At 35.8% G+C, this 23,805-nt stretch overlaps 1 protein-coding gene across 2 annotated transcripts in view; it reads right to left on the reverse strand.

Moving 5' to 3' along the window:
• Window positions 1–23,805, reverse strand: part of LOC150082407 (putative ATP-dependent RNA helicase DDX17) — a 151,212-nt gene that overhangs the window by 37,060 nt on the left and 90,347 nt on the right. For both annotated transcript variants that reach the window (XM_090379269.1, XM_090379270.1), the window contains exons 10-12: window positions 20,064–20,128; window positions 11,592–11,653; window positions 3,639–3,698 (exon numbers count right to left, since the gene is read on the reverse strand). In XM_090379269.1, the coding sequence (XP_090235395.1) occupies window positions 3,639–3,698; window positions 11,592–11,653; window positions 20,064–20,128 (187 nt within the window). The remainder of the gene's footprint in view (window positions 1–3,638; window positions 3,699–11,591; window positions 11,654–20,063; window positions 20,129–23,805) is intronic.

Genomic DNA, 23,805 nt, shown 5'->3' on the forward strand with positions numbered 1-23,805 from the left:
AGAATCAAATAGTTATGCCTCCAGGTTTCAGGTGTTATTCCATCTTCAATTCAGGTTTTTCTGTTACATCTAGTTCTTCACTAATGAGGTAGCAAAAAGAACCAAAATGGTGGTATGAAGAGTGGCACTTGTGTTTATGTTGGTCAATAGTCATCCAAGTACAGCCAGGTCTAACAGTTGTTCCTTTGTTTATTGGCAGATCTTTTACTTATGAGGGCTGTTCAATAAAGAATGGTCATAATTTTCCATGTACAACTGTAATGCTTCCTAATTCCAGCTGGAGCTGCATGCAGAATTTATACTAAACTAACCAGCATAACATAGAACTGTATGACCAGTTTATGCCTGTTCAGTTTCGCCTATATAACAATGGACATGACATGCAGGGGTACAGCATGCTATTTTCAAATTTTGCTTTCGCCTCAAGAAAACATCAGCTGAAATATTAAAAAAAGTGAATCTACACAGAAGCCAGAAACACTACTTCTGTAATCAGGAGAGATCACTGTATAACAGTAAGGCAATTGGCAGAGGTGGGAAGGATATTGGTAGGAAGCATGCACAGTATTCTCCATGACCACTTGCATATGATATGTTTGTACAGTCTTCCAAGACTATTCACACCTGAGCAACAAGTTGCATGGAGGTTTGGCAGGAGCCACAATGGATGCTTACTGAGGATGAAGTTGCACATGGCCATAACAGCAGAGATATGGCTTCGTTTAAACCAAGAGAGTTAGCAACAAAGCCTTGTTTGGAAGTCTATGCCACTGTCAACACCTGAAAAAAGCAAAAGCAAAAGTCGTAACTTCTGAACAAAAAAAAAAAAAAAAGCAGCTATGGTCTTTTTTTTTGACATTCAAGGAATGGTTTATCAGCATGTTATGCCACATCATGCGATCATTATGGGACCTATTTTTGTGGTATCACATTTGTTGCAAACAACCACAAGTGCACGCAGAGAATCGACACTGCACCACAATGCGAGACCTTGTGTTGCTCATACTGTTGAGTACTTAGCAAGCATTAATGTCAAAATTATTCCTCATGTGCCTTACAGCCCTAACTTTTCTTTCGATTTCTTTTTATTTCCAACGTTAAATAAAGGGGCTACAAGGAAAATGTTTCCAGTTGTCAGAAGTAGAGTAGGAAATGATTCTCAAACATGCCAAAAAATAGCCTCACGTTTTTGAAGAATGGCAAACGTTGGAGTAAGCGCATGGCACGTTAGTTGTATGTGTCTAGGGGATTATCATTTTTTATTGAACAGCCCTCGTAGCATTTCAATATACTCTGTAATATGACTATTTATAGTTTAACTTACTTGATATTAATAACATTAGCAATATAACAACACCAGGCCAGTTGTTTAGCTTGAAACAGGCCAAGGAAAAAAAAAAAAAATGTATTGGGTAATTAAGGATTTAGAACTGCATTTAAGTTCAATAAAGTAATGTATTGCAAAAGATTATTTCAGTAATATAAACTGCAGAAAAACCCAATTTTAAACATAATCATACAAAAAGACAGGTAAATTACCCGATCCTCAGGAAGTCACTTTCAATATATGCAGCAAAAGAAAAAAATTAAGTCAAAGTTATGAAACAATTTCTTTTTAAACACCTAAGTTTTAAACTATCTGAACAAAATGGCTCAAATGGTAGATTCTACCAAACTTTCAGCAACTTCCACCTTCTGTAAAATATTCTGATCATAAAACCAACAGCAATTAATTGCTACTGGCTATTGTTTTAACACTTCTGCTGCCAGCTTTTTTTTACCAAGGATTGGAAACCACACAAATTAAGTCAATCTGGAATCAGGAACTGGAAAGGATAGAAACATTTTTGGGCTTTCTTCTCACTATAACTGAAATCACCACCTCCCATTCAAGAAGTAGTTAATCAACATTGTAATCTCCACTCAGCTGAACCCTTGTATTCATTCATTTCTTGCATACACCTTGGCATGGTTGGAGATGTCCACATTATGCTGTTTTACTAAAAACTATCATTTAAGACAAATAAGTCCATATATTTCAAATAATTCTCTTATGTATCTAATAACAAAGCAGGCTTATGATTCATTCTTATCATTATATAGTATTGACAACTGTGAATTTAACAAAATGGTGTAAATCAATCATTAATAATTTGAAATAAATTATTTAACAGAATGTACCTTCATTTGCAGTAAATTTATTAGGATAAAGCCTTCAATATGTAAAATCCCCCCCCCCAACCAGCCCAACAAATTACATAGGCAATATTTTTGTACCTTTTTCAGATACAGTTTCACTGTTATAATTGAGGCAGAGATAAAGGGCAAAAAAAAAAAAAAAAAGAAAAAAAAAAAGCAAGCTACAGATTAATAACAAAAAGCCATTTTATTGTTAATTATTGCAGACCATTTTTATAAGTGAACCAAAGGTTGGGAAATGCTGCCCAAAAACATAAGTTTTATTACATTGGGAGTACTGGGTCAAAGGCTTTGCATCTTCTAGTATTTTTCAATAAAATACTAATATGTCACCTAATACTTTTAATATAATTACTAAATAATCTATTTAATTATACTAAAAGCTGATTTTAAGTATTACACAATGGTCTCTCGTAACAATATCGTTCAGGAAAAAGTTTTTGCTGATTCCTGGTAATAGACTCAGGAAATGATCTAGTTGCCAATTTTGCGATTAAGAAAAACTCAAATATGACATAACATTAACTATCAAAATTACCATTTTCTAATGAATTATAAAGATAATGCAGATTTTTTAGTTCTGTACTTGGAAGAGCAAAAGCTGGTGTAGAAGTAACAATTGAGGAGTTTACAACTTGAATGTTATTTTTATTTAAAGAAATATGTAGGCCAATAACCCAATGTATACTACATATGCTAAGTACAGGTACATATCATTGTTATTTAAATAAAATAGTTAATATTAAGATATGAAGCCTCAGTGAAAATGCTTAAAGCACTAGAGCTAAGATCAAAAAACTGCAAAGTATCAAATGTACATGAATCCAGTGATAATATTTCAAGTAATAAGACTTATTTTGAATAGTGTTGTAGGAATAAGTGGTTAATCTTTTTGCATGTCACCTTTACCCATATTAAAAAACAAAGTCCCCAAATTCAGAGTATAACCCCAACATTCAAATATGGCAGTTTAATAAATCAAGGATTTGTTTAGGCCATTTTGAAAACAAAACCCATAACTTTTAAATTGTTACTTACAACTGACATTTAAACTTTATGGGGGAAGAGGGGTCCAGAAACATCTAGCTGTTTCTCAATTTTTGATTTCAGTATAGTCAATATAATCACTATCAAAAAAAAAAAAAAAGTTTCTACATCTTGAAAACATTCATCTTTCCTAATGATTTGAAATAAACATTTGCACTCAGTTTAGAGAATAAATATATATACACATATACAGTTACAAATTTCACTGACAAAATAATTAATGAAAAATAAATTTTACATAAACTAGACATTACAGAATTTATACCACATATCAGAAGTCACAAGCCTTGTTTTTTTTTTTTTTTCTTTTTTTTTGTTTTTATATTTTTTTCCTTTCCATGTCATGCCACATTCCATGTCTAACAGCTTCTAAAACCAATTAAATTACTTACCTAATCCTCTAGCAGCAACATCTGTGGCTACTAAAATTGGCTTTTTCCCACTTCTAAATTCTGGAGAATGAAAAGAGGGAGGGGAAAAATAATATATATAAATAAATGTGAACGGAAATTAGTATATAAGGTAGCCAATTTTAGCAGAAACACGAAGGAAAGAACATAAATAAAAGTAAAAGAAATACATGAAATATAAATACTGAGTAGAATGTGGAAAAAAACAAAAGTGAAAATAGAATATCGAAAGTTAGGTTGTGAATCCATTAGTACTAAGAAATAGGATAAGTCAACGTGACTCAACATTGAAGGGACTACATAATGATTGCCTATCTGGAACAGTTTCACTGCTCCACATAGCTGATGGAGAAAACAAGCTACAAAACAAAGGATAGAGCAATAAAATTAGCAACAAATTGTACAACAGTGTATGCAGAGAGTAGCCACAGACAATGTATGTATGATTGATCGCAAGTTAAGTGAAAAATTAAAAAAGAAACAAAAATTAACCATACTTTAATGTGCATGTGTGTGATAATATGGTCTCTCTTTTTTGTTGATATGTATTCAGCACCTGTTACTCCATGGCAACTCCATATTTATGGTGTGTGGATGTGTACAGATAAAGACCAATCAGTGGAGCAGTGTAAGTGTATCTTAATGTAGTGTCAAATTGTGTTGTTTCTACTGAGTGACTACACACCGGCTATTTTAAAATCTGCTGCTGATTTCACTGCTTTATTCACATCCTCCCCTTTACTTTTGTAGCTAATTTTTTTCAACAGATGTGAGGCAATGTAATATTGTCCAGGATAACTAACTATGACCTATCCTGCTTCTGGTATTAATGTATCAACAGCCTAACTTTTAACTAAAAATTTAATTTTTCTGCTCTATATTTTGCATTGAGATTAGAACGTATAATACATTTTTATAATTTTTGCATTATCTTTTACTGCTCAATATTTGCGTACTTTTCATTTCAATGTTTATAGTTTTTTTTCTGCACTATACTTTTTCTTTCTCGTTCACACTTCTCTTAAAATCTAGTAATTCATACAAAACCAAATTTACTTTTTTACACTATCCTCGGCACAATTCTTTTTTCATCATCTCTCTCTCACAAGAATTTATCCATCTATCTTTTAAAATATTTATGGATAGCTATATATATATATATATATATATATATTATGTGAGGTAAAAATTAGGCAAAAGTAATAATGATAGCTACATAGCAATATTTATTTATTTTTATTACTTTTGCCTAATTTTTACCTCACATAATATAATATAAATTAATGGTAGTAGTGGGTTGATATGCTAAATAAGCAGCGCCTGTACTGCCATCTATTTCTTTCCTTTCTATTATATAAGCTGGTTAAGCTTGCATTATGTCAGTGGTGTGGCTCTGATCTAGAGTGCTGTCTGTTCTATAGATTATTTTTCGCTGCATAAGGACCACCGCCATGCAAATCCTCTGCATTGGTTTATCTATCGGAGAATGGAGGGGTGGTTTGGTTCTTCGATATTTCTGCCTTTGCGATGATTTGTATGACGATTGAAATGCAGCGATTCCATGACCATTATTGGCCTCGTGGTCCTCTGTCGATATGGGGCATGATGGTCAGTCTATTATTTTGATATTTTAGTTTTTTGGTAGCTTCTTTAACCCTTTTTGGTGATATTTCACGTCTTTTGGAACTGGTACCTTCGAGGGGGTTTCGCTAAATTATTTATAATTGGCATTATTTTAAATTTACTCATGTTTTATTAATTGGGTTTAATGACTTAATTGACTAAATTATACAGGGGATTATCGACTACCTTTTTGTCCTATTATCTCTACTTTCCCTTCCCTGTTTGTTTATTTTATATTATTTTACGTTTCGTTTCGCTCTGCATTATTGCCGTACTACTGGCTAATGTTTTTTATTTTAAATATCATATTTATTTTAATTATCAGATACATATATATATATATATATATATATATATATAAAAAATCGATAATTAACATAAAAATAAAAATCAATACATATGCCAGTAGCATGGAATAACTGTAGAGCGAAAATTAACAAAAATTAAATCAACGGGGAGGGGAAAAGTAAAGATAACAAGACTGAAACTGTAGCCGAAAGTCTCCAAATAATTTAGAAGTTCAATTAAACCCAATTAATAATAAATCCATATTAAATTTAAAATATAATGCCAATTATATAATAATTTAGCAGCACCCCCCCCCAGTAGGTACCAGTTCCAAGAGACGTGAAATATTACCAAAGCAGGACTAAAATGTACTTACAAGGGAGGTGCCGCTAAATTATTATATAATTGGCATATTTTAAATTTAATATGGATTTATTATTAATTAAACTTCTAAATTATTTGAGACTTTCAGCTACAGTTTCAGTCTTGTTACCTTTACTTTTCCCCTCCCTGTTGATTTAATTTTTATGTTAATTTTCGCTCTACAGTTTTACCATGCTACTGGATATTTTTTTTATGTATTGATTTTTATTTTTATATTAATTACCGATTATGTACCAGGCATCATGTGGAGGATGTGCATTTTGCTGCCTCTAATGATAGCATTATATTTATTTATTTTCTTATTTCATTTCATTGCATTCTAATTTTTAAAGCCATCATTCAAATATAAATCAGGTGGTAGTAGTGGGTTTGACAGGGTAAAGATGCACCTATATCACTCTATATTTATTTTCCTTTTCTGTCTATATAAGCTGGTTACGCTTACATTATGTCGGTGGTGTGGCTCTGCTCCAGAGTTCCATTCTATAGTTTATTTCTTGCTTCGTAAGGACCATTACTATGCAAATCCGCTGAATTTGTAGTTCGATCGGAGGATGGAGGGGTAGTCTGGTCATTTGATTGGTTCGCCTTTGCAAAGATTTGTCTAATGATTGAAATGCAGCCATTCCATGACCATTATTGGCCTTGCGGTCCTCCATCGAGATGGGACATAATGGTCAGTCTATTTTGTTACTTTGTTTTAGTCCCGGTTTTGGTGATATTTCACATCTCTCAGAACTGGTACCTTACGGAGGGAGGGGGGGTGCCACTAAATTATCATTTATTTGGCAAAAGTCTCCAAATAATTTATTTATAAGTTCAATTAATAATAAATCCATATTAAATTTAAAATATAATGCAAATTATATAATAATTTAGCAGTACCTCTCCTTTAGTTCAGCTTTGGTAATATTTCACGTCTCTCGGAACTGGTACCTAGGGGGGGCTAAATTATTATATAATTGGCATTATATTTTAAATTTAATATGGATTTAACTGAAATTCTAAATTATTTGGAGACTTTCGGATACAGTTCCAGTCTTATTACCTTTACTTTCCCCCTCCCTGTTGATTTAATTTTTATGTTAACTTTCGCTCTACAGTTTTGCCGTGCTACTGGCATACATACTGATTTTTATATTAATTATGTACTGGGCATCATGCTGAGGATATGCATTTTGCTGCCTCTAATGATAGCTTTATATTTATTTATTTTCTTATTTCATTTAATTCTAATTTTTAAAGCCATTTATATATATATATATATATATATATATATATAAAGGCAATTTTTTGATTTTGATGTTTTATTTTTTCCTAAACAGAAGTTCTGTACTTCACTTAGCCTAAAAACTTCAATGTATTTTCAATAGTGAGCATAAACCAATTTTATTTGAAAGAAAAGAGGAAGCAAATGCAACGCAACTGCAAATACACAGCCACCAAGCTGTAACACAGCTAAATGCTGTCTTGAAAAACAAATATCACCATTTTTTTTTTAATTCAAATAAAATCAGTTTATAGTCATTTTACATCAATAATGTTCTTAGATTATACGAAGGATGGGTATAATCTAAGAACAAAGAAAAGTAGCTGATGGCACAAAAATGTTCACAAAACCACCTAAAAACAGTGAAGTGCACTGTCTTAATTGAAACACTATGTAGGTAAGTATGTATCATTCACATACAATTTTTGACAACACTTAATGATAAAGATTATAGGAGTAAATAATTAGAATAACTTATTTAAGATATTAGATGTTGTTGTTGTTTAATGGTTTTAAGACACAAGGGCATCAATGGCCAAGATGTGTCTTTCCAGGTTTTTAATGTAAATCAAAAATTTTTTTCAGATTTGTTTATCAAATCTGATTTGCCGAATAAAATTAAACAATTCATCTATATTCGCAGAATTGTCTAAGATCTGTTGAAGGGTAACTGGATTCTGGTTATTGTACGAACCCTGAAACAAAGGAATCTGGAATTTCTGAATCGAGGGCATACCAAAAGAATGTGTTTTACTGAAAGCTGAACTTGGCATTGAACACAAAGTGGGGGATTTTTGTTTGTCAATAGATGAAAATGAGTAAGATAAGATTTGGCCAATTCGCAGTCTGGCAAGTATTACTTCTCTGCGACTCTCTCTGATGCTGGAGTTCCATATTTCTGGATTAGGTTTTATTTCCTGTAGTTTATTGTTGACTTCATTTTTCCATATGTGGGCCCATTCATTTTCACTTTCTCTAATAATGATTGGACTAAAATCAGTGTGTGGGACTATCCTTGTTCTGTTTGGCAGTTCTCATGCTGACTTAGCTGCAATGTCTGTTTTTTCATTGCCTTCTATTCCGCAGTGTCCTGGGATCCAGCAAAGAGTTATTTCAGAGTGTTTCTTTTGACAGAGGTTGATTAGAAAGTCGATTTCTTGTAGGAGAGGATGACGAGAATGTCGTTTACCCTGTATGGCTGAAATAGCACTGAGTGAATCCGAGTATATTAAGACAGAGAGGGACGACTGTTGACATATTTCACTTAATGCAAGCTGTATAGCATACAGTTCTGCAGATAGAATGCTGCACTCAACTGGAAGAGATTTTGAAATTACATGCGAAGGGAACACGGCTGCTGCACCTACATGTGACTGGGTCTTGGATCCATCCGTATAGATGGAGTTTCCCAGTGTGTTGTGAAGTATAGTTGACATGCAACTGTCAGATATTACATGGTGGAATGGTATTTTTTGGCCACTGCACGAAGTAAAGATCAATGTTTACACGATGTCTATTCCATGGAGGTAAAGGCATATTTGCACTTTCTGCAATTTTGTTGAGATCGAGTTTCCACTTTATTACTTCTTGAAGACGAATCCCAGCAGGTCTGGGTTCATTAGGCTTGGATTCATAAAGTATTGGCCATAAAGGTTGGTTGAGGTATACACAACAGGGGTGAGTTGGAAAGCTTCTTATTTTGGCAGCGTATTGGCAGAGTAGGCGTTGTCTTCTAAGATAAAGCGGAGGGTCATGTGCTTCTATATACAAGCTTTGTACTGGCGAGGTTCTGTAGGCACCTAGTGCTAATCGAAGGGCAGTGTGTTGAATGGTGTTCACAGACCGTAAGATGCTGTTTTTAGCTGATGAATATACTATAGCTCAATAGTCTAACCGTGACCGGATTAGAGAACAATATAAATTCAGCAATGACTATCTGTCAGCACCCCAAGATGTTGAGGATACTGCATGAAGGATGTTTAGTTTCTGGAGGCACGTAGTTTGTAGATAGGTTACACGTTTACAAAAATTTAATTTAGTGTCTAAATTTAGACCCAATAATCTTATGGCATCTGTCATCGGTATTTCTCTGCCTTTCAGTTTTAATATAGGTTCCGGATGAAGCGATCATAATTTACAGAAGTGTATTGCTGCTGTTTTCCCCTCGGTTAATTGATAGCCGTTGCTTTCTGTCCAGGTTTCAATTTTGTTTATTGCTATCTGTAGTTGTCTTTCAATGGTAGCCATGTTCGATGATTGACAGGAAACAGCAAGATCGTCTGCATACATATAAACTTCTACCGTGGCTGGGATGTCTCTTATAATGCTACTGGTACGTAATGCAAAGAGTGTGGCACTTAAAATTGATCTCTGAAGTATTCCTTGGGTGTGAATTTTGGACAGCTCATTCCGGAATCTTACTTGAAAGGTCCTGAGGTGAAGAAAATTCTAAATGAATCTAGGCAGGTTACCTCTCAGTCCAAGTTTGTATAAGTCTTGGAGGACTCCATATCTTCAGGTTGTATCGAATGCTTTGGTAATATCAAGTTATCATTACCATGTGCTGTTTTTTTAAGAAAAGCATTTCGAATGTGATCTCCCGAAGGTTGTTTGCTTCAGGAGTTGTCTTGAAAATCCCAGTCATTCAGGAGAATGACTGGGATTGGAAGTCTCTATAAGAAGATCTCCTGAGCGAAGAAGTTTGACAATTTTGGGAGTACCTGCTACAGCCTCTATGCTTTTCTGCACAAGAAATGGTGATAAGCTACCAACAGATTTCATTGATAACGAGTGTATAATTAAAAAAGCAGGTAGGTCATGTGAAGAATCATCTTTTTTGATTCTTTTTGCTTGAGATTACACAAGTTCATGCGAGCACGTAGGCTCTACAGTCGGTGATATTAATGGATCCATAATTGCTCCTTTTCGCCCTGAGTATTGGATTATACTCAGATTACCAGCCCCACGACGTGGAGGCAGGAGTGGTGCCACCAGTGACCAAGCGATACGAGATTAGTGGTTAGTTTGTTAGAGAAATTGGTTATATATATATATATATATATTTTTTTTTTATAAGAAAGGTGTCTTTCCTTCCTTGATACAAAGCTTAGTTCTTTATTTAGAAAAAGCCAAAATTAAATAACTTTTAATAAAGAGGGTTTTAACATCTCTACAATCTGTCGCTTAGAGAAAAGACGCTTGCAAATCGCTTTGGAAATATCGCTATGATCACTCGCTCGGCACACAGGGCCAAGATATCAGAAAAGAATGTTTACATTACTGAACATTAATCTTGGGCAGGACCATCATATAGTGCTGACTGGCACATAATGGTTGAGGCACTGGATATTGTACTGCAATAAATCCATCTAGGCTTGTTCCACTTGAACTGTCAATTGAGGATTGAAAGTGCAGGTATGGAAATTTGAGGTCAGGTGCCCAGCCATATCCAACTAGAGATGTATCTTGCAATTCGTCATTCTATGGGACATATTTATTTCACCAATACACCAACAGTTTACAATGTATCTCTCCCTTTTACAATTTGCTCTTGCTTGCCAATCTGGTAATGTTGGCAACAAGGTGGGGGGGATACAGAAAACAAATGGGTCGGGTCATTTTCAGCATAATAATTGGCTCTTGCCTCTATACAAATGCAACAGTTACTTTCATGCGACTGCCTCAACGATTCCCCATGACAAAACCAGTTCATGATTCTCTCTCTCTCTCTCTCATCTTTTGTCCCCCATCAATGCCACACAAGGCTGAAACAGCTTTCATCACTACACACCATTCCAGCTTTTAATTTCACTGGCGATCCTGAAAGGTCATATGTATACCACAGTGACCAACATCAATTAAATGTAGACACCTCTAAATCACCTCATTCAACAATATCACAGAATGACACTCTGCCTTCTCACAAGCTGAGGCTTGCTCCCAGTTTCCAGTTAGCTTCAAGAGATATTTATCTTCTCTTGAAGACAGTCAGAAAACTAGAGATGTATGTTGCAATCCTTCATTCCATGGGAGGGCATTCATTTCACCAGTACACCAAGAGTTTAGAACGTATCTCTCCCTTAACTGCTTCCTGCTCAACGAATTATTCTAGGAATACAACAAATTTAAAACAACCTTTTGAAAAGCTTGTTTTTTATACAGAAAAAAAAAAAAAAAAAAACCAAAAACCCAACTAATTTCAACTCTACAATCTGTTCACAATAAGCATTTCCAGCATCATTTAGTAATGAACCAAACTGCCTAAAACTAATCACTATTCCATTCTATTCCGATTTCTGTTTCCTTTAATTTACATATATCAAAACAAACTTCTCTAAGTCAGCAAATTTATAATTATTCAAAACACTTACCATTCAATACCCAGTCACGTTCAGGTTGAGCTTTGTTACCATGAATGGACACTGCAGGCCACCTGGAAAACAAATACTTTAAGCACAATTTATTTTTCAATATATCTTGTGCTTAATTTTTTCACAAAATACAGTGTACAGAAAACTTCACTGCAGTATACCCTCTTTAATCGGATATCAGATTATTCAAAATTTCGTATTCACTACATTTTGACAACTAACAATAAAGAGTTTTATATGAATTTAATACAGATGAAATTTAAAGACTTAACTGGGTCCTGCAACTTGTGAATATCTACATATTGGAATTTAAATCATTTTGAAAAATTACTGATGAAATCTACTACACTGCAACTTTGAAGTAAATTTTCCCAGTGCAGCCACAACTTACATAAATTTTTGCCGGATAGTGCAAACTAAAAAAAAAAAAAAAAAAAAAATCGTGGATAGCATTCACTTTTGAAATTAGTGAGGCATCTCGACTAATAACGTTGCCGATACCACTACCACCGGTTGTCAGCACTGCCAGCCGCTGTAGTTTGACAGCCCCCTACCTTGCACTTAGATTATTTTTGGGCAAAGGTAAAGAAAGCCAACACAAGAACCACAGAAAACTATGAGAAACTTACTGGACAAACTGGTTTGCCACTACTGTAGTTTCTACCTGCATTCTTGGTAAACAGACAGTGAGTGTTATCGGTAGAGGCTCTTTATTATATACATAAGGCACATTGCTGTATATAACTCCCTTCACGGCTACAAGCCAGGGGGTAGTTTAAGTAGAAGTCGAGAACGATACGATAGATTGATGTATGAACACAACAGACGATAACATCATAGTATAAGTGATTAATTGACATATGCATATATATAAAGAATCTTTCCTATCCTATTATTTCCTAACATAACCTTTAAAGTTGGTACGGACACCTTTTCCATACCAACTTTAAAGGTTTTTCTCTAACCTAACATTAAGGTCAGGTTAGGATATATAAAGAAAAATAAACCTTGGTAAACCCTTTCCTTTTTTCCTTAAAAACAAAGATATTAGTAATGTTTTTTTAACAGCAAAAACACTGATGAACTCCAATAATCTGCTTTTAATAATGAGAAAAACAATCATTACATTATCTGTCACACCTACGTGTCAATCAATATTTCGTTCAACTTCTACTGCTGCCACCTATAAAATGCACATATTTACTGACAATGCTGGGAGAAACTGCAGTAGTGCCAAACTAGTTTGTCCAGTAAGTTTCCCGTAGTTCTTGAGTTGGCTTTCTTTATCTTAGCCTATTTTTGATTATAAGGTGTTTGTACTGGCAGTTGTCTTGATCTTTTTTATTGTACATTTCAAAGCACACTTTTGTTATTTTATCTCATGTGAAATTAAAAAATTGAATAAACAATTCTATTTACACATTTGTCGAACATTTCTTTTTTGGTTTAATCAAATTCAGCACGTACAGTTGATCTGTTTTCTTTCCTCAATTGGATGTTAGATTTCAATAGAAATTTAACTCCAGTTTCACCAGAAATAACTCTGGGTAAGCCCTGGCCTTTTTTAAATTTGTCCAGCCAACCAGAACTGGCTCGGAATGTGTTAGGCCCCAGAAAAGATTGGCACTCCATAGCCTTTTCTTTTATTAATGACCCTGATATCGGCACGTTTTGGCCTCGAATCAACTTCACCACTGAAAATCAGCTTCATCTACATCTTCACACAGACAGGTGAAATCATTTCTGCCAAGAAGATAAATTTCCAGGATAAAGGGAAAAAAAAATCACTCTCTCCTATTTCCCTAACAGTGTGCTTACAGTAGAAAATAGGTTCACCAAAGCCAATGGCCACGTTGAGAATATGCCTTAATCATCATCCACATAAATCCATATCGTCCACAGGCAATGGTTGTGGACGATAGCAGTTGACCAGCAAGACCTTTCGGTACAGTAGATGTGGTGGTTGTATAGGTTTTATGGTACCACTAAATTGGGGAATGTTTTAACCCTTAAAATCTAAAGGATTAATTCTTAATCCATTTAGCTCTTAATTCATGCTTTCTACAGCATCAACTCTATTGCTTAAAGGCCAGAGGTGAGAACAATGTGCACCCAGATCTCTCGAAATCAGTTTGTTATGGAAATTTTCTTCCCAATATGGAAACTATATTTGATGTAACGATCGGGAGAAATCAAACAAATTTGCTATATGGAAATTTGTTAAAAAGAGGTCAGACTGTATATATATTAAAAAACAAGTTTTTGTAATTGGAAAAAGAAAGCACCCATGTGTTTTCAGATGGACATAAAACCTACCACATAAATATAACAGCAACAGCACAAGTGCATGGATGGTGTCTCAAATTTTCATTGACTTTCTGAAGGAACAGGGCAGAGAATTATCGCAAGTCAGTAAAAAATTGCACTTACCTCAGATAACTGTATAGCTCATCTGAATGTACAGTCAAATGACATAACTCTCATTTCTAACAACAAATACATTAGTGCAACCTTTGAATCAAGGATTCAAAGTTTTTCTAAACACTGTATTGTGATGCATCTACAGTGCAACAAAAAATTATTGCAGAAAGCAACTATCCTCAAGCTAAGGACACAGCAAAAAGAATCAACTTAATTAGATGCATGCGATGGCTAGTGTTCGGGATTTCATTTCTGAACTAACAATTAAAAACTGTTTTCATAAAGCTGAATTATTTACTCAGCCAGGTGTTATGATAAATATTGAAGAAAGTAGTGCATGGCCAACAAAAACTTCTAGCAACAAGTGAGTTGTTAGTAAAGTTGATGGAATTATTCTAGACAAACCTGACACAGAGAAAAACAAAAATCGTGATAATGAAGATAGAGGTCCAGAGATACTCCGACAACCAGAGAAATTAAGAAATCTTTTGAAGTGTTACTGAGTGCAGCAGAACTTAAGGGGGGGAAAAGTGAAGACTGCAAATTATTGTACAGCTTATAAAATTTAATACAAATTTTTTAACCTGTGCAATAAAAATAAATTAATAAAATTTAATCCTTAGCAATTAAATTCTAAAATTAACTGCTAAGGATTAAAAGCAACAAACATTGGAAAAATTTTTTAAATAGATAAGTATGATAATGTATTTTTTGTAATTTTTTTAAATTTCAGCACTGAAATTGATACTTGTTTATGTTATAGTGATGTATGTAGAGCACAATATATTGTTCTCTAGAAATTTCATAGTGTCAACTATACAGGGTGATTCACTACCAGTGCGACAAACTTGTAGGAGATGTAGGGGGCACAAAGACGAATCGGATTCACATAGCATTGCATTGTCCAAAATGCCTTCGTCATGCAGTAGAGGACATTGAACGGGAGGTTGCATGAACAGCGATCCCGCTGGAAGTCAGCATTTGCGAACCGGTTCCCAAGGCAGTAGGATGGATGAGTATTCAAACATTGAACTGGCCGACATGCACCTCGTGTATGGAGCTGCGGACTGTAACGGGTGCACCACTGTGTGGGAAACGTTCTTGTACCAGGAACGTTTCCCGCACAGGCGTGTTCCTCGTCATACGATTTCGCACGTGTGCACAGAAGGTTATGCGAGACTGGTTGTTTCACGAGAGGTACCATGAATCGAGAGCGAACGACAAGGATGCCAGACAATGAGGAGAATGTCCTACGTCTTTGCAGAAGTCAATCCAAGTACGAGCACTCAAGCGATAGGCCAACGATTGGGTATTTCCCAATCTACTGTATGGAGGATACTGTCTTTTTTTTTTTTTGATTTGGTAGTTGTTGGCGCATCGGCTTCTGTGGCCATATTGCACCTCCCAAGGTTTTTGCAGTACTTTGACCCAAGTCCGAGGAGGGAATCGAACCCGCGACCTTTGGGCTGCCGGGCAGGTACTTTACCCACTCGGCTGAGGATACTGTCAACAAATCAAATGAATTCATACCATCTGCAATGCGTCCAATCATTGGAGCCTGTGGATTATCCACTCCAGAGAACTTTTGCCACTTGGTTTCTTCAACAGAGTGCGGCAGACAGCGCATTTGCTGCGTCCATATTGTTCACGGATGAGGCAAGTTTCACAAGAGAGGGAACCTTCAATCAACATAACGCCCCTTTGTGGGCTTTGGAGAACGCCCATGGTACGCGAACACGTGCAACTCAACGCCGTTTCTCTGTCAATGTTTTGGCCAGCATTGTTGGAGCACACCTCGTTGGACCGTACCTTCTGCCCCCTCGTCTGGACGGTAGGGCATACTTGATCTTTCTACAGCAAGTCCTGCCCGAACTTATTGAAGAAGCACATGTTCCTCAGTCGTTGCGCTGCTCAATGTGGTTCCAGCATGATGCCCCCCCCCCCCCCATTACACCAATGATGTCCGCCAACACCTAAACGTTACATTTGGACATCATTGGATAGGTCGTGGTGATCCAGTTCATTGGCCTGCTAGATCGCCGGACCTATCATGCCTGGACTTCTTCTGCTGGGGTCAAATGAAGACATTGGTGTACGAGACCCTTGTTGATTCAGTTGAAGACCTCGTCGCTCGCATCTCTGTAGCTGCCGGGGAGATTTGAGACATGCCAGGAATCTTCCAGAATGTTAGGGATTCCATGCGGCGGCGCTGTGAAGCCTGTGTGACTGCTTCTGGTCGAACTTTCAAACACCTTCTGTAGCATGGCTTTTTGCTAATGTAAAACTTGTCATTAAAATGATTTCTGTTACACTAACGAGTTGCTGTTTCTGTTCTTTTTCTTTGCTTCTTTGTTCACGCAACCTCCCGCATGACGAAGGCATTTCAGACCTTGCAATGCTATGTGATTCCGATTCGTCTTTGTGCCCCCTACACCTCCTGCAAGTTTGTCGCACTGGTAGTGAATCACCCTGTATAGTTCACAAGCTATTTGCTAACCCCCCCCCCACAACTAATCCTCTATTTTTATTTCATCTATAAAATTTCATTTATGTTTATGCTTTATACCCTTTGGCTTGTAATTTACATCAGAAATAAAGACATGTTATTTTGCTTGCAATCCTGGTCATTGACACCAGATGCTGGTTTTCTAAGATGTGTGGTAAAATCCCCATTTTGTCATTATTTATTCTTATTATGTATATTTTACCTTCTATTACTATCTCCTTCATTTTCTTTCAATATATTTATATACACAGTTGGACCTCTCTTTAGCAAACATCCATATAGCAAATTTTTTTGATTTCCCCCTTGGTTTCCAAATAAACTGATTTCAGAGACCTGGGTACACATTGTTTGCACCTCTGGCCTTTAGGCAATAGAACTGATGCTGTAGAAAGCAAGAATTGGAGATAACTAAAACATTCCACAATTTACTGGTGCTCGTAAAATAAATAAACTTTCTGTTTATACTCCGGGACAACCAAACGGTCAGAGGAGTTAAAACCTATACAACCACCTCTACTGTACAGAGAAGTCATGCTGTTAACTGCTATCTGTGTGTCCACAGCCATTGGCAAAGATAAAAGCATATTCCTGACTCAGACATTGGCTCTGGTCAACTTGCTTTCTACTGTAAGCATTCTATTAAAGAATTAGGAAAGAGTGATTTTCCTTTATCCCGGAAATTCATCTGTTGTTTACATGGAAGGTACAAATGGTCCTTAAATCAATTTTGTTTTAGCTGTTGCACAAATAACCTTACAATATGCAAGAGGAATAAGGTAAATCTGAAGGTAACACGGATAGGTAAATTAGAACAGGTTTGTATGTTAATGATTAATAAACCAAAGCAAAGATGAACTATAAGCAAAAAAAAAACGGGGGGGGGGGGGGGGGTAACTACAGAAGAAAAGTAAAGGTAAACAGTAGTGGAAAAGGAAAATAAAGTGCAGTAAGGAGTTAAAAAGAGGCAAAGATAGCAATAGTATCCACACTGCCCGGGTATTTCATTAATAGCCCAGTGGGTGAGCTATTAGTGCAACACGAGAGTGAGAAGCTGATCTGCAAGTCAGTGCATTACAGGCAAGCTCCGTATAACACGGTTTCGCTCTAACATGATTGATAAATTGCAGCAATTCTAGCACAACACAGATAATTTTGGTAAACCTAGCATAACAGGGTATTTTTGAGCTTTTGTAAGGGCAAAACCCTACTATTATGTTGAATGTAATTTTCAACATTTTCACTCTTTGAATCCCCACTGTTCACTTCCTAGTAAAAAAAAAAAAAATCCCCGTATTTATTTTGTTGGGAAATCCCTGTGTTACGTTCTTATGCTGTGAAACTTGTGGAAAAATCTAGATTTCAAAGTTTTATTACTATTGGATAGCACGTCAGGCCATCGAAAAGATTTAAGTCACTGAACTGTTGAAGTTATGTTCCTACCACCACAGTTGTATTAGGTTAATACAACTTTCATTCAGCCATTAGATGAAGGCATTATATCCACCTTTAAAACTCATTACATCAGAAAATCGTTACAATCGATTCTGGAAAAAACTGATTACAAATCTCTTGAAGTAATGGAGGCATAGAAACATTTCTCAATTGTGGACTGTATCAAAATCTAGCTTTATCACTGAAAGAAGTAAAACGGTCAACATTAAATGTGCTTGGCAAAATGTATGGCCAGAGTCAGTTCATTGTGGAAATATTGTCGAACCGGCGCAATAGTAAAATCTCCATCTTCCCCAAACCTGATGGAAAAGATCTGAGGCCAAACTCCGTCGATGACAAGAGGAATTTATGGGTCTCTTGAAGTAATGGAGGCATAGAAACATTTCTCAATTGTGGACTGTATCAGAATCTAGCTTTATCACTGAAAGAAGTAAAACCGTCAACATTAAATGTGCTTGGCAAAATGTATGGCCAGAGTCAGTTCATTGTGGAAATATTGTCGAACCGGCGCAATAGTAAAATCTCCATCCTCCCCAAACCGGATGGAAAAGATCTGAGGCCAAACTCCGTCGATGACAAGAGGAATTTATGGGTCTTTCTCACAACGTGGCTGAGTTACTGTCTCAGGCAAGTGTAGCATGGTTTTTTCTCCAGCAAAACAGAAAATCGACCTTAGGATACATGCAATTTATAGACAATATACACAGAGTAACATGGACTTAGTCACCTATGCTTCTTAAAAAAAAAAAAAAAAAAAAGAAAAAATATATATATATATTGCTGAAGACATTCAAGAATTACTGGTAGAAAGAGTCTGGTAAAGCGGGTTTGGTGGAAATGGCGTTGGAAGTAAAACCAAATCAATTCAGAGGATGATAGATGAAGATTATAACCTTCCAAATTTTACATTAAAAATGCATAGAGGAAGGCCCAAAGTTAGCCAAGCAATTAGAATCTTTTTTTTTTTTTGAATTTTTTTAATGCAGATTCTTGAATGAAAGGACCCCAAAACTGCTTAGTTCCATACAATGAAATTCACAAAGATTTATCAAGCAAAAGTAAGCAAACCCAGATTACTGATTTTTTAAAGAGAGTAGAAGATACACTAAATCTAGAATGGTGTGTTTTTATTAGCTTTTGGAACGTAACCCCCACCCCCTTTGTACCTTTTCATAGTCCCATATAACACGGTTTCGCACAACATGACATTTTAGAGAAATCTAACAACTGTGTTACACGAGGGTTACCTATATTAGAAATACATGAAAATCTGTCGCCGAGGGACTGGTTTTAAACTTCTTGGGTTGCAGCGTGTCACGTTCAATTTCTATCTCTCGCCGAGAGCTTGTCAGCACTGAAGGCAAAAGCAAATTGTGATCCATATTTGCTCCTTTTGGCCCTTATAAAAAATAACTCCTGCCAAGGATTCTAGCTGCATCACCTGGTGTGACAAACGAAGATTAAGTAAGGATTAGTAGTTAGGAAAGAAATGTATAAAGAAAGGTAGCTTTCCTTTCTCGCTCGCTACAAGAACTTTTGGAAGAGAAGATTCTTTCAAATAAAGAGTTCTGGAAAATGCACAAACTTAAAAAAAAGAGAACTACCAGTGGCTCTAGAAAGATCACACATAAATTGCCTGCTCACAATTTACTTGGCTCCCGTAATGACATGCATTTTAAATAACAATATTCTCCCTTAAAGCCATCCAAAATTGTTATTCTGAAGTGCCCCCACAATGAGATTGATGCAGTAAACAACAAACTTTGTTCATCACTAAATAAAAAATGAAGTGCTACATTTATCTTACAATATTCTATAGTTGTAGCATGCTTTGTCTTAAATTTACTTTTTCTTTTTTAAACTGCTGCACTATCTCACGTACTGTGTCTATCTTATCACCGGCTTGTTTTTACTCCAATTCACACTGAGTTGAATAGCTTACAGAAACATCTGTATCATTCAAGAGTCAAAGCTGTCAACTGTTTTATTTGACTTATGTGTTAATCTGGTAACACATTAAAACACCTATAATCAGTGGAAAGCTATAAAATAAATAATGTTAAATCTTCAGTTCGATGCATAAAAACACTTACCCACTTCTTCTCACTTGTTGCGTGAGCTCATCAACCTTTCTTTTTGTTTCAGCAAAGATTAGTGTCTGGAAGGAGAGGAAGGGCAGAGATTTGTCATTTAAAATAATGTTTTAGTTTCATCTAGAGAAGGAGAGTTACTATATACAATTTATACACAGATAATCATTACTTCACAAGCATAACATTAAAGAAAGCTACCCTATGTCAATCTCTTGTTTCACACACAATGCCTCATTTAAGGTCATGATTAAGAAATTATTTTATTCACTGCTGTACTACTACTGTACAACTCAATTTTCATTAAATGAGAAATGCAGGTAATATTTAATACTTAGTAGGAAAGGATAGACTGATTTGCTGTGCCTAAGGTAAATTGAAAAAAAAAAACACAAAATAGTCAAAAAACATTGAATTAAACATAATAAAATAATTAGCATTAACAATGGCCACATCATGCATGGAAGCCTATGGCTTATGCTACACCAGCCAAAAAATAAAATAAAAAATAAATAAATAAAATAAAAAAAAATATATATATAAATTTAAATAATAATAATTAAAGAAAACCTATGCGTTTTCCCGCCTCCCGTAGGTAACTATCCAGATGACCTTCGAATTTCCCCAAACTGCCAGCCTCTATCACCTATGCAGGTAACTTATTCCAGAAATTTATAACTCTCTGGCTAAAATAATTAGACCTTAAACCAAGGTGAATCATGCTGTGATCCTTCTATGGGGACATATATACATTTGATTCCAGCATGTACTGAAGGATAAATCAGCATTTACACTTTAGTCATCAGAAAAATAACTCAAAATTACTGGGCGGGGGATGCCATTCAATACCTAGTAGGGAGTTAGTTAGTTATTTGGTTTTTAGGAGCATTAGCAACTAAGGCCATATTGCTCCGGGATATGCGGTGGTCATTCCCTGACCTTTCCACATCCTCCGTATTTGGTGGTGACGGGCTCGAACCCCGGTCTAATCAAGAAGCATGTGCTATGCACTGCTGCTCCTTCCCACCTGGCTACAGAGGCGCCTACCTAGTAGGGAAGAATAGGATTTGTGCCAACTACAAATTTTGGAATTATCTAAAATCTTACCATGCAGTAATAGTATTCAACACATAGTACAAGGTAACCAGACTTATGCTGTACTAGCAAGGGGAAAAAAAAAAAAAAACCTCAAATAGACAAGAAAATAAATTATATTCTTCCCTCCGCACACAGGTAAATATCCAGTAGACCAGGGTTTCCCAAAATGTGTTCCATGAAAAATTGTAATTAATAATTTAAAAAACAAAATAAATTTTGCATATTTGTAGGGTACACCACTTTTGTATCATTAGAATTTTTTTTTTCCAGTTATTAATAAACGGGTTGAAGGAGAGAGGGAAGCGAACCGATATCATAACTAAACTCGCTTCCTCGTATACATATTTTTTGATAATTATCAGTATTTCGAAATATTATTATAAAAATAAATTACCATGGATTTGTGACTGAAAAGAAGGAACTTTAAAATAAGAAACAAGTATTCTAGTAGTGCAACTGTGATCGATGAAAACGAACACAATATTGTAACACTTCAAAGTAAGGATGAACAATCGCAGCCTTTTGCACCCCAAAAATCCAAAGTGAAAAACAGGACCCAACTGATAAAAGACCAAAATGAAAGTATGACGACAGCTACTTTAATTTTGGCTTTACATGCGTTGGAAATAAAGATGCTCCTGATGCACATTGCATCGTATGTAATAAAATATTAGCAAACAGTTCTTTGGCTCCCACTAAACTTCTGTTTCGCAAAGTGTTCCATAAATATATTGAGATGAAGTGTTCCATGACTAAAAAAGTTTGGGACACGCTGCAGTAGACCTTTGAATTTATTCACTGTCAGTCTCAACTAACTGTGAGGGCAACTTGTCCCATCCATCATCGACTCACTAGCTAAAAGAAAACTTCCTACAATCTAATCTAAACCTCAAGCCCTATAATTTGAATTTACAACTCCTAGTTCTGGAATTGTTTAGAACAGTGAGAATTCCATCTTCCTTCATTTTACTAATCCCTCCCAGAACCACAATCAGGTTACCTCTGAGGTGTCTAGTTGCCAAACTATAGCCCACACAATGGCAGTGTTTCTTCATACAGTCATCCTTCTGCATATGTCACCATTTGAGTAGGACCTTTCAAGGAAAATTTTTTTATGAAGCTCAATGTCTTTGTTTCAAGTGAGTTGTCCACACTTCAGCACAGTATTCCAAATACTGTCTTACAACTGCCTTATACGGATTACAACCTCCTCTACAGGATATTGTTTGAAAAATCATTGATAGGACATAATGGGCTTTCCTGCTTGCACTGTTCAGAAAACTCAGTATCTGCACACATTGTAACTCCCACACTGTTTTTAATCCAACCCCATCAAGTGTATAATTTATTTACGTGTTGCAATTCCACAAGTGTAAGACTTTTAAGTGTAAGGCATTTAGCAGCATGAAAACATAGCAACCTCTCATGAGGGACCAAGTCAAATGCTTGCCAAAATCCAAATAAATTATGTTGAAATTGTTCCCTAAATCCAGTTCATGAATAACTGTCAAAATAGCCTACTAAGTTAGTTAGTTAAGCATGATTTACCCTTAACAAAGCCATGTTTTGCATCCTTCAGAATTCGCATCTAACTAAATGTCCCAGGAATGCACTCACAATCACCGTCTTTTTCATACCACTGAAGTTGGACTAACTGGTCTATAGTTAACAACTTCACTCTTAGAACAACTTTGAAGTGCCCAAGTTATCGCCAATATGCATTGGCACTTCTCCAGTCCAAAGATGACTTCATAATTAACCTCGATGGTTCAATACACTCATCCCATGCTCTCTCTCAAAACTTAAGAGTATAAGGCCATCAACGCTGAGAGCCTTACTTGCCTTTATGCTCAAGTTTTTCTAATAAGCAATCATTTGTAAATACATCACTAATTTCATATGGCTCAGCCTCTTCTCAACATAAAGGGTCTTTTTCAGTAAAGACAGGTGGAAAGTACTTGTCCCATTCATGCGCAACATCAGCTGAGTTGTCTAAGACTTTGTCCCCTTCATGTGCATAGTCCGAGCATGAGGAAGAATCCCATACAACAATATCACCCACAAGTTTCCAATCTGATTTTTTTTATTCCTTGTATTTACATACATGAAAAATTCCTTGTCCCCAATCTTTGCTCTCTTAGCCAACACATTCTCATTCAAGCCTTGGCATCCCTGACCTCCTCCTGCAATATTTTCTTAAATGTATGTATGCATTCATGGCTTCTGCAATTTCTGCTCTAAAAGTATTCCATAATTCAAATGTATTTGCCATCCCTCAGCAATCTGCCCAGTTCAGATTCCACACAGTACCTTAAACTGTCAAAGTCCCGTCCCCTCTTTGGAAGTTAAAACCCGTGCCTTTTCAGCTGCTGCAACATCTTTCTTCATCTTCCAGCTAACGATTGCATGCTCACTTCCTGACAGTGGGACATCACATCTCGGATATTCCAACAATATCTGCCTTTGATGTTTTAAACAGCACCTCAAATTTATTTACTAAACTTCTAGCACTGGTGTATACATGCACCTGTTCTTATTCTTAGCTACCTTAACACAACCCATGTATTTACTTGTTCCATGATGACTCCCAGCAGTCTCTGAAATACCGAGCAACTTATTTTCTAGACTACTGCTCATTACTATAGAA

The sequence above is a fragment of the Mastigoproctus giganteus genome, chromosome 8 (assembly GCF_048544385.1).
Source record: "Mastigoproctus giganteus isolate SK-2022 chromosome 8, ASM4854438v1, whole genome shotgun sequence".
Lineage (NCBI taxonomy): Eukaryota > Metazoa > Arthropoda > Arachnida > Uropygi > Thelyphonidae > Mastigoproctus > Mastigoproctus giganteus.